Source organism: Vitis riparia, chromosome 15, assembly GCF_004353265.1.
Source record: "Vitis riparia cultivar Riparia Gloire de Montpellier isolate 1030 chromosome 15, EGFV_Vit.rip_1.0, whole genome shotgun sequence".
Classification (NCBI taxonomy): Eukaryota; Viridiplantae; Streptophyta; class Magnoliopsida; order Vitales; family Vitaceae; genus Vitis; species Vitis riparia.
In genome coordinates, this window is record NC_048445.1 from 643,293 (window position 1) to 656,337 (window position 13,045).

At 36.3% G+C, this 13,045-nt stretch overlaps 1 protein-coding gene across 1 annotated transcript; it reads right to left on the bottom strand.

Moving 5' to 3' along the window:
* Positions 1-10,210: 10,210 nt before the first annotated feature.
* LOC117931815 (disease resistance protein Pikm1-TS-like) lies at positions 10,211-10,846 on the bottom strand. Its single transcript, XM_034852883.1, has 3 exons — positions 10,781-10,846; positions 10,612-10,693; positions 10,211-10,502 (listed from the first exon to the last, which is right to left on the bottom strand). The coding sequence occupies exons 1-3, from the start codon at positions 10,784-10,786 to the stop codon at positions 10,219-10,221; spliced, it is 372 nt and encodes a 123-aa protein (XP_034708774.1). The 5' UTR covers positions 10,787-10,846; the 3' UTR covers positions 10,211-10,218.
* Positions 10,847-13,045: the final 2,199 nt, after the last annotated feature.

Consider the following 13,045-nt stretch of genomic DNA (forward strand, 5'->3'; position numbering starts at 1 on the left):
GAAGCAGTTAGTATGGCATCCCCCTATAAGTATTTTGGAATATTCATGTAAAACATCATAGCCTGTGCTACTAAGTGTTTATATTTACGTTCAACTATTCCATTCTGTTCAGGGGTATTAGAACACGAGAATTGATGTAAAATTTCTTTCTCATTTGAAAAGGTTTCCAAAAATTAAAGTACTCAGTCCCATTATCAGATCTCAAAATACTGATTTTTGTTTGAAATTGGTTTTCAATCATTCTGTAAAATTCTTTTAAAATATTTTCTACTTCAAATTTTTCCCTCATTAAATATACCCAACAAAAACGTGTATGGTCGTCTATAAAGGTCACAAACCATTTTTTTTCCTAAAATTGTGGTTACTTTTGAAGGTCCCCAAGCATCACTGTGAAAAAAATAAAATGGTTTTTATGCATAGTAAGGTTTTGGAATGTAAGTTTTACGTTGGTTCTTTGCCAATAAACAACTTTCACATTGAAATGATAAAGGATCAACCTTTTGAAATAACACTGGAAATAAATGTTTTAAATAAGAGAAACTCAGATGGCCTAATCTGCAATGCCAAATCATTATTTGATCACGAACAGAAAGAGAACTAATACTACTTAGTCCTTGAGCAATTTTATTACTAGGTAAATTATCCTTGAAATAATAGAGACCATTGATCATCTTAGCACTACCAATCGTCTTTCCCGAGCTCCGGTCCTGAAAAATAAAATGGGATTCATAGAAGATAACACAACAATTAGAATCTCTAGATAATTTGCTAACAAACAAGAGATTACAAGTAAGTTTAGGAACATGGAGAATAGATTTAAGATTTATTCCCCCAAAGATTTTTATTAGACCTTTTCGTGCAATAGGTGAGAAATTACCATCACCTATCCTAACCTTTTTATTTCCAGGACACGGTGAATTGGATTCAAACATGTTTAAAGAATTGGTCATGTGGTCAAATGCTCCAGAATCGATTATCCATGGAGTAGATTTAAAACGACAAGATAGAGCATATAATTCATACCTATGTGTGCCATAGAAACACTAGGAGTACCGGATGTTGAGTTGGATTTCAATAGTGCAAGAAAATGCTCTATTTGCTTAGTGGTGAAAGGGTTGGTCTCAACGTCATTAGTAGTAGGAATAATAATTCGGCCTAGTTTGTCACCTATTTTTTCTTTCCAACTCGTAGATTTCTCATGGATTTTCCAATAGTTCTCACGGGTATGGCGAGGCTTGTTGCAAAAATCACACCAAACTCGTGGTCTTTCATCTTATTTGTGCTGAAACGCAACGGCTTTATTATAGCTTCCACCCGTGGTAACCAAGGTTGAACCTTCAATAACAACTCCATGTCTCTTCTTCCCCAACATCACATTCCTCCGACTCTCTTCTCTTCTAACTTCTGAAAAAACTTCACCAATTGAAGGCAGGGGTTGTCTTCCAGTGATTCTCCCCCTTACCTCATCAAACCAGACATTAAGGCCGGCCAAGAACTTGAAGATCCGATTGTCTTCCATGGTCTTCTTATGATGACGTCCATTCTCGGTAGAATTCCACTCATAGGTGTTGAAAAGGTCAAGGTCTTGCCAAATCCGCTTCAAGGAGTTGAAGTACTTTGTGACGTTGTCATCCCCTTGTCGTATCTCACCGAGTTTGAGGGCTAATTCAAAGATCTATGATTGATTTCCTAGATCAGAATACATCTTATTTACATTCTCCCAAAGCTCTTGTGTTGTTGGATAGCACATGTAATTAGAGCTAATGTCTTCTTCCATAGAATTCACAAGCCATGTCATCACCATGGAATTCTCAGCATCCCATATAGCATAGTTCCAATCATCCACTGTAAGAGCCTTTTTTTCACACGTCAGCTAGCCCATTTTTCCACGTCCTCTAATGTACATCCGAACTGATTGAGACCATCTCAAAAAGTTGTCACCATTCAAGCGAATCGTGGTGATTTAGATAGAGTGAGATTCCGATATGGTAGGACTGATTTTTTAAGAATCAGTGATGATGGGATTGTTTAGAGAAGGTTGAGGAACAATAATGGACTCGTTTGATTTATCCGACATGGTTTCAGAGAGAATAAGGATTGAAATAGAGGAATGAGAAGGGTTTCGGCAAGCAAATTGCTAGCTCTGATACCAACTTGAAAAATAAGGTTTCACGGAAATAATAATCTTTCATTGAGATTATTCTTTTATAGAGTTTACAGCATATACAAATCCTTCAAATCAGGAAACTAAATCACTGATTAAAGAAAAAGAATTACTCATAACAATTACTTTCCTAAAAATACAAAGATTGACAACTAATAGTTAACTTACAGCTTTACAAAGTTATTTCTTTCCGTATCAGTTTTTGTTTTCCAACATATTCAAATATATTGTCGTTTTCTTTAAAAGTATTTTTAATGGAAGCATTTCCAACAAAAGTATTATAAAAGTAGGCTTTCAATCGTGAGGCTCTTAATAATAGAGGAGAGAAAACCTGTGAAAACCTGTATTATTTTAAATCTTTTGGTTGTCAACATCTCCTTGGTTCTTGTTCTTCTCTTTGCTTATTATCAAGGTCTTAAGCCATAGGTCACTCACACAGTCCAACCTCTACAGTTCAATTTTTGCAGGCATGCAATTCAATGTGCCACAAAACTGAAATGATCTACATTTTTTTCCAGCAACATATAGATTATATATGGAGACCCAATCCATCATTGTCATGGAGTCATTACTCAACAGTGACCGAACCATCACAATTATTGATAACATGGAAACTCAATGTTGTCATTGTCGTATGTTTATTCTCCATTATCACCCAAAACAGAAACTAGATATATATATATATATATATATATATATATATATATATATATATATATATATATATATATATATATATATATCAAACATTAGAAAATCATGCCTTGATCTCCAGATAGGGAACAAACCTGAGTCCATTGTGCGCTTGATGAAGAAGTACGAATCTTCTAAGGCTATAGAGGGGTATCCACCGTTTATGTAATCTCTCTGACGATAGGAGTGGGAGAAAGTGCGTTCTGTTCTATTCCAAGATATTCAAAAGGAAACAGACACTTAGCCTTATATACCCTCTATGCCTTAGGGACCATACTCTTTGGACTATTGGGCCTCATGTGTCTTAGGCCCATCATCTAAGACCCATGATGGCATTGGGCTCTACACATAAGGTGGCCCATACTTTAGAAAATCGATACAAAACAAATACGTGAATGCGAATAGCTTAATCACGAACTATGTTACATATGTGTGTCCATATTTCAACAATCTCCCACTTAGACCACATATATTACAAAACAATGTTCATGACAGTACTTTATTGAGCTCATCTTGCTATTCTATCTAAATATTCTTAAACAATCCAGTCTACTAATTACGTTAACACGGGATTAAAGCGACCTTCGTTAATCATAATTATAACTAGACCCATCAATGATCACAACATTAACAAAATTAGTAACATGGATCAAGTATGGATGTGTAGCATGGAAATTACATAGAATGTGATCTTTAATATGTCTATTTCCAATTGGTCCTACTTTATGACTAAAAATAGTCAAATTCCACTTCCAACACTTGATGCTAAACTGCTTCTGAAATTCAGAGTATTCAAACACAATAATCTTTAAAACCAAGGTCTATACAGATAACACAAACATAACAATACTTTAAGAAAACAAACACAAAAATTAAATACAAACTCCCACTATTCTAGCACATCATCAATATGTACAACACCCATATGTGTGACATGCTCATGATATACTTTGGGTGGCAAACCCTTAGTGAGCGGATCCGCAATCATGGAGTTTGTGCTTATGTGTTCAATTGATACTTGAAGAATCTAAACTCTTTCTTTCACAACCAAGAACTTGATGTCAATGCGTTTGGACTTTGACGAACTTCAGTTGTTCTTAGAATACAATTCTGTGGCCTTATTATCACAATTAATCCTCAATGGTTTCTCAATCCTATCAACAATTCGCAATTGAGTGATAAAATTAAGCAACCATATCCCATGGTTTGATGCCTCGTAGCAAGTTATGAATTATGCCTCCATGGTGGAAGAAGCAATAAGTGTTTGTTTAACACTTTTCCATGAAACTGCTCCTTCAGCCAACTTGAAAATGTAGCCTAAAGTGGATCTCCTGTTATCAAGACATCCTGCGAAATCGGAGTCCGAATATCCCACAATCTCTAAATGAATGGATCTACGATATGTGAGCATATAATCTTTAGTTCTTTGTAAATACCGCATAACTCGTTTTGCCTTTTTCTAGTGATCCATACCTGGGTTACTCAAATATCTGCCTAACATTCCAACAATGTATGCAATATTTAAACGCGTACAAACTTGTGCATACATGAAACTTCCTATTGCTGAGGCATAGGGAAACTTCTCTATATCCTTCTTCTCAAGTTCATTTTTCGAGCATTGGTGTAAACTAAATTTATTGCCTTTTGCCATAGACGTGTCTCCTAGTGCACAATTGCTCATGCCAAACCTACTTAACACCTTTTTGATATAGGGCTTTTGTGATAGCCCAAGTATACCTCTTGAACGATCCCTATAGATATGTATACCCAGCACAAAAGATGCATTACCAAGATCCTTCATGTCAAATTTACTGGATAGAAATCATTTGGTTTCATGCAAAAGTTCCACATCACTACTTAGAAGCAGAATATCCTCAACATATAGCACCAAGATAATGAATTTGCTCCCACTGAACTTGAGATATATGCATTGATCAACGGTGTTCTCCTTAAAACCAAATAAAGTAATCACCTGATCAAATTTTTGGTACCATTGTCGAGATGCCTGCTTTAAACCATATATGGACCTTTTTAATTTGCATACAAGTTGCTTTGAATCATTAGACTCAAAGTTCTCCAATTGCACCATGTATATCATCTCATCAATGTTACCATTAAGAAACGCAGTTTTAACGTCCATTTGATATAGCTCTAAATTATAATGAGACACAAGTTTCATGATGATTCTAAAGGATTCCTTTGACGAAACCGGTGAAAAGGTCTCCTTATAATCAATGTCTTTCTTTTGAGTGAAACCTTTTGCAACTAGGCGTGCCTTATACCTAACAATATTGCCTTTTGAATCCCCTTTGGTCTTAAAAATCCATTTACAACCAATCAGTTTTACACCTTCAGGCAACTCTACTAGGTTCCAAACACCATTGTCTTTCATTGATTTCATCTCATCCTTCATGGCTTCTATCCACTTTTCAAAGTCAGAACTTTGTTTGACTTGACTAACTGAAATTGGATCGTCTTCCAGACCCATGTCAAACTCATGTTCTTAGAGATATACAACATGATCATCTGAAATTGTACTTCTCCTTTCTCTAATGGATTTCCTCAGTGGCACTTGTACTTGAGGTTGTTGAGTTACCTCTTCATGAACTTGAACCGGTTCCATAACTTGAGCAAGAAGAATCTCAAGTGTGTCTTGAATCTCTTTTATTGACTGTACATTCTGGATAATGTCATCAAATATAATATGACCATGTCTAGTCGTAATAATAGGAATACTAACAAATTCCTCTTCAATAACCACCTTTCTTAATGGCTCTCTCCCACTTAACTCAACATCCTCAATAAACTGAGCATTGCCCGTTTCAAAGAAGGATCTTGTTGAGGAATCATAAAACTTGAAGTCTCTCGACCTTTCAGAATACCCTACAAAGTAGTAGCTCACTGTTCTGGAGTCTAATTTCTTTTCATTTGGCTTGTAAGGCCTAGTCTAAGTTAGACAACTCCAAACATGCAAATGCTTAATACTAGGTTTCTTGCTAGTCCATAACTCATATAGGGTTTTGGTTACTGCTTTGCTTGGGACTCTATTCAAAATGTAAACTACAGTTTTGACAGCTTCACCCCAAAGTAATTCTGGTAAGGTGGAATGATTGATCATACTTCTTACCATATCCTTAAGAGTACGGTTTCGCCTCTCTGCTACACCATTTTGGCTTGGAGTCCCCGACATGGTGTATTGAGGAACGATATCACACTCCATCAAATATTTGGCGAATGGCCCTAGACGTTGTTCACCGGATCCGTCATATCTACCATAATATTCACCTCCACGGTCAGATCTGACGGTCTTTATTTTCTTGCTTAGTTGGTTCTCAACTTCAACTTTGAAATTCTTGAACACATCCAATGACTGAGACCTCTCATGAATCAAATAAAGATAGCCATAGCGTGAGTAATCATCAATGAAAGTGATAAAATATTGTTGTCCATTCCAAGAAGGGGTAGGAAATGGACCACAAATGTCTGTATGTATCAATTCTAATATGTCACCGTACTTATGGGCATCATTTTTCCTCATATTTGTTTGTTTACCCTTAATACACTCTATATAGACTTGAAAGTCTGAGAAATCAAGTGGATCAAGAATTCCTTCTGACACAAGCTTTTGAATACGTTGATTTGAAATATGACCCAAACGCCTGTGTCATAACATTGATGAATTCTCATTTGTTAATTTTCCTTAATGTCATAATTACTTGAATACAAGGTTTCATTTCCATTAGAGGTCTTTATATTCAATTTGTATAATTTGTCTGTTAGACTACCTGTACCAATAACATTTGAATTTAGATAAAGACTAACCATTCCATTTCTAAATGAACCATAATATCCACATTTGTCTAGACATGAAACATAAATTAAATTCCGTCTAAACGACGGTACTACAAAAGTCTTTTCCAAATCCAAAGTACATCCAGAGTCTAATTGTAATATAAAAAGACCAATAGCCTTGACTGCAGCCTTGTTGTCATTTCCCACATAGATGTATCTTTCACCATCAGTCGACATTCGGCTCTTTAGGCAACCCTGCATCGTGACACTTATGTGAGTAGTTGCACCCATATCTATCCACCAAGTGTCAGTAGGAACTATAGCTAAATTAATTTCTGAACAAACAAAGTTGAGAAATGTACCTTTTTTTTCACGCCAAGCAGCGTATTTGGTACATATCTTTTTCATATGACCAGCCTTCTTGCAAAAGAAACAAGTGTGTCCTAGAAACTGTAGTTTGTTTTCCTTTATTATCCCTCTTTCTTTTCTTGTTAGTACCAAATCCCTGAGATGTGGAAGCCAAGTGAGTACTTTCCAAATTTTCTTGTTTCAATCTCTCTTCCTTTTGTACACACTGAGCAATAAGCTCATTCAAAGTCCATTTTTCCTTTTATATGTTGTAACTGATCTTAAATGAACTAAATTGTGTAGGCAGAGAGAACAAGACCAAGTGCACGAGTATGTCTTTTGACAACTGTAACTTTAGTGCCTTAAGTCTAGTCACAAGATTGGACATTTCCATAATGTACTCTCTTATATTCTCTTTCCCTTTGTACCGCATGGAGACAAGCTTACTAAGAATAGTGTTTGTCTCAACCTTTTCGTTTGTAGCAAATCGGTTTACTATCTGGTCCAAGAATGTCTTGGTATGGGTTTTCTCAGGTATTGCACCCCTTATAGCTTCTAGAATTGAGTGCTTCATTATCATTAGACTCATGCGATTGGATCACTCCCATTTTTCCATAGTAAACCTTTGCTCAACAGTGCTAGCACTAGTAAGGTTTGGAAGGCGATCCTCTCTTAATGCATAGTCCAAATCCATACACCCGAGCATAATTATAACGTGTTCCTTCCATTTCTTGAAGTTATTGCCATTAAGCACAAGAATGTTATTAACATTTGTAGATATAGAAGATGCTGAATTCATAACAATAAAACTCACAATCAATCACAAAAATATCATACATACATGAATAAATAAAAATTTAACATATATATATATATATATATATGCATGTGAGTCTATTACAAGATACCTAGCACAAACATCAATATTCAGTCTTTGGACAAAAATATCAACTTGTAATTGGTATCCTTCTCAAAATTAATTCATAAATATTTACCATAAAACCGAAGTAATATGTCTATCTTTGAACTGACATAGAGCCTATAAGATAGACTTTATATGTCACATATTTATGACTACTTTATAGTAAAATAATCTTCTTTTGGACCGATTATTTTATATAATAATAATAACATGTTTACATATTATAAAATAAATAAATTATATAATATATGTCACTTTGGCAACAAATATACATAATTAATTTATTTTAAAATATCAAACACAAATATAGCAAGTTATTTATTTATTTATTTATTTATCAAACCACCACCAGTCTTTTATTATCAATCATTGGGCTCTATCATAAACCTGGACATGATGAGTAATGTATTTAAAGGCCTCATTATTAATCCCACCTACAAGGATTTGAACTACTGATATATATATATTATTTTATTTCATTTATGGGTATCTCTCTTTGTTGATAAATTATATTCATAAGTGGCAAGTGTTGTAGGTATGAACAACATCACTAACTCCCATTGCTTGGAAAATGCCATTCTAAAAAAAAAAGAACCGATAAAAAAAAGGTATCTACAGTGGCAAGAAACAACCCGATCTTATTCTGTGAATATTGGAAGGGATTACAAACCAGTCAACTATTAATTGGACCCAAATCATGTTGTGCTTCCATGCCATTAGCCCAATCTTCTTCATTGCAAGCTCACAATTTTATTTTTATTTTATTTTTATTTATTTATCGGCTGCAGCCCCAAACGACCCAAGGTCACCTACAGCCACGTCATCCACGGCGCCAATACAGCGCCGGTGCAATCCTCTAACGACGTCGGCAGCGGTGTGACACCGCCAAACGACGTTATCGATTGTGGACAACGCCAAAATGACGTCTGAACTGCTCTAATCCCCAACCGAAACGCCAAGAGTGGCGTCGGTAGCCCTTTGCACCAGGTGGCGTCTAGAAACAACGTCTGAACTGCTTCGATCCCCAACCGAAATGCCAAGAGCGACGTCAGCAACCCTTTGCACTAGGTGGCGTCTTTTCTCCGGCGTCTAGAAACGACGCAACAACGCATGGAGATTGTGTTTCTCACCGGCGTCTGCGATGCTTGCAACGGTGCATGGAGATGGTGCCTGAACGACGTCTTTTCATGCCTGCAGCGGCGCATGGAGATGATGCCTAAACGGCGTCTAGAATGCGCAGCCGACTAGAGCATTCCTCTTCCAATGCCTGAACGGCATTCTCGACTGAAAATGACTCCAAAACGGCATTTCCGTCTTCCTCCACGCAGTGTCGCGGCGGCGTAGGGCTGACAATGCCTGCAGCAATGCCTTAGCAGTGCCAAAACGCTGCCCCTCACCGATGTCGCAGCATCACCCCGTCACAGATAGTGGCACCCAGAATGAAACGGCGTTTGGACGGCATCGCTCCAGATGGCGTTGCAAAGGAGACACAACGCCTTCTCCATTAATTCTTAACCCGTTTACAAGTTTAAATACCCATTTGTTGGCCCAGATTTTCTGTTGTTTCCTTCCTCTTGTTCTAGATCTTTTGTTTGTGTTTTAAAAAGTGTTTAGGTGAAAATGGAACCGCAACAAGGCTCTGATACCAATTGCCGTATGTTTATTCTCCATTATCACCCAAAATAGAAACTAAATATATATATCAAACATTAGAAAATCATGCCTTAATCTCCTAATAGGGAACTAACCTGAGTCCATTGTGTGCTTGATGAAGAAGTACGGATCTTCTAAGGCTGTAGAGGGGTGTCCACCGTTTATGTAATCTCTCTGACGATGGGAGCGGGAGAGAACGTATTATGTTCTATTCCAAGATATTCAAAAGGGAACAAACACTTGACCTTATATACCCTCTATGCCTTAGGGACCATACCCTTTGGACTATTGGGCCTCACATGTCTTAGGCTCATCATCTAAGACCCGTGATGGCATTGGGCTCTACACATAAGGTGGCCCATACTTTAGAAAACCGATACAAAACAAATACGTGAATGTGAATAGCTTAATCACGAACTATGTTACATATGTGCGTCCATATTTCAACAGTCATCTTTTAAATTATTCCTCTACATGATCTTCATTTCTGGATAGATTAAAAAAGCATCATTTTCAAGTGAACTAATACAAACAAAATCATTCTTCTATATCTTGACATAAGAAAAATACAGTAACTCTGATATAGATCATTCTGAAAAATGAGATTCATATCACGGTGATCTGCTTGGTAATTTTCTTTCATGTCTCACATGATACTGCAAGTGTCATAGTTGTTTTTATCTTCACGAACAACACTGTAATAATACTGTGGCACACCAGCTTGATATGGTGGCCAAACCATTGGCTGCAGTACCCCTGATTCAGTCATATTCTCTTTCTGCTTCTTCTCATCAACTGGTGAGACGCTCAGAAGTTCAGCAGGCCCGATTTTCTTCCTTAATAAACATGTCAATTTAACTGAATCAACACTGTCACCAATAACAACAATTTGGTTCTTATCTTCACCTTCCAAAGCTATTGATTCAACACCTACATATAGCACCAAAAGTTCAGCCACAAGGCACACTCTTATCTTCAGTACGAAGACTTTGTTTAAGAAGAATCACTGCAAAACAGCATAGTGGTAGTGAAATATTACCTGGTACTCCAACTGCAGTCTGCATTGCTTTGGACCTGCTCTTCTTTTCACCAGTCACAGAGACCCTGATCACCATCTTTTGCTGCAACCCAGTGGAACTTATCAGCACTAGAGGTGATATAAATGAAAATCAGTCCAATTAGTAGCTATTCCCTCCTAGAACACATACCTTCATCCTTCTTCAAGCAGCAGAATTTCCCAACTGGTCTTTTGCTGGTGAAAGTGTTTGTTGGGTCTTCTATTGTGACTCTCTATGTACCAATTGATCCAGAGATTTATAGGCAAATATCAACCGCGTAATCGCCATGTGGGTGAGTTTTCACATTGTTCTTCCATCCCATCGCATAAAAGGCTTGTGGATGTTAAAACAATAGACCATAATTGACTGGAGAAGTCAAGAAAAGTAGAGTAATTAGAGGGGTCTTGGGGTTGGCCTACTGCTAATAAAGAAGCTTTTCATTCATTAGCCCCTGATAAATATAAAATTTGACGAGTTCCCAACTAAATGAAATTGATAAAGACCAAGGCCCCTTCCATCTCATTGCATGAAAGTTTCGTGGATTGAAAACATGTGACAATTGACTGGAGAAGAGAAAAATAGAGTAATTCTAGGGACCTTAATTACTGTTAATGGAGAGCCTTCATTCATTGAGCTTTGACATATTCAACAAATCATTCATACTTTTGGAGCCTCTTCACCTTTTTATGTTACTCTTTTTTGGAATGGTGATCATGGTAGGGTTATGTTTCTTTTCTCGACGCGGACGCTTCAATTTGTATTTGCCTTCACCTCAAATGGATAGTGCCGTAGTGCTGCCGTCTCTCAAATTTTAGGTCATTGACATCACCACTATTCCTGAGATATGCATGTCGGTTGAACCATTCCATAGTTCTTCTTATTTTAATGTAGATATCATTGTGTTTTTTATAAGAAATCAACTTAATTAAAAATAGATTTGAAGATCTCAATTTTTTTCAACTGATAGTATGACCTTTAATTTCATAAAACAAAATAGCAACGCATCAATGATATTATGATTGCATGTTTGAGTGTGATTCTGAGAGGGTTAAAAACACTTTCTGAGTATTTCCTTGTACTAAAATCTAAATATCATTTGAAATGATTCTAAAATAAATATATATAAAATCAAGTTCCTTTATCCCTACCGGATAAACGTGAGAATAAGCGGTTCCCTTAGGTGTCCATGGTATCATAGCCATGGGAAAGGAAATTGGGTTTATATAAATATAATTTGATAAGTGACTGTTTCAAAAATTTATTTGTTTGTTACAACAAAAACATGATCAAAACATTTTTTTATATCTAAATACCAAGTGACTTTTATTGAAAGTACTTTTAATGGAAACACTACTAACAAACCCTCAAATAAGCTCCAAATGATAGAGGAAAGAAAACCTATATCATCTCTTTTCTGGCTGTCAGTATCTCCTTCTCTCTTGTTCGTGTTCTCTTCGCTGACCTATATCATCTCTTGTCGTTTTGTCCTTGTTCTCTAAATAATAGAGGAAAGAATAGATGTCTTCTGGGACTTAAAAGCAGTCCTTGTTCTCTAAATAATAGAGGAAAGAAATAATAGATGTCTTCTAGGACTTAAAAGCTTAAGCGTGGAGTACGGATAAGATAGATGACGAATAAAGAGACAAAAGGGACTAGAACTCTAGACTTCTAGTTAACCAAACTTCTTATGCTGTAGTGAGCCATGGGTCACACGGTTCAAGCTTTGCACTTCAACTTTTGTGGGCAATTCAATGTCCCAAAGAAATCAAATCATCCACTTCTTTCTCCAGATCGGAGCCTCAGTTCACCCTTGTCATGGAGCCACTACCCATCAGTAAAAGAACCATCATCATTCATGATAACGTGGAATTGCATTTATTGTTAACACAACAAAAATACAGTAACTCTGTTATATATATTGCTAAGGCACAAGTGCTTCATGTCATGTCTGAAAAATGAGTTTCATATCACAGTGATTGCTCTGCCGGGTGATATTTTCGTGTCTAATATAATACTGCTTTAAAACCCCCAGATATTAGGCCCTGATCACAGCTTTAAAAACATCCACCATACATATATAAATGTCAAGAATTTTGTCACTTATCCGATATGAAATATGTAATCACGGAGGTCGTGTGCAACTCTAAATATTATTTGTAATGACCTATTTCCAATAATTTAAATATTGTCTATTTTGAACTCATAGAACAATCACAACATATCTACATGATTAAAAAAAGTCTATATATATATATATAATATTAGGAATTTTTTCCTCTTTCCACGTGGAATATCACATGCACCAATGGAACTTATCTACATTAAATGTGATATAACTGAAAATGAGTTCAAGTATCCATGCCTTCTTAGGACACATACCTTCATCTTTCTTCGAGCAGCATGCAGAATTTCCCA

Coding starts and splice junctions, on each gene's coding strand:
- LOC117931815 (XM_034852883.1), bottom strand. Junction 10,503..10,611: donor GACTGCAGTTGGAGTACCAG/GTAATATTTCAC, acceptor TGCTATATGTAG/GTGTTGAATCAATAGCTTTG.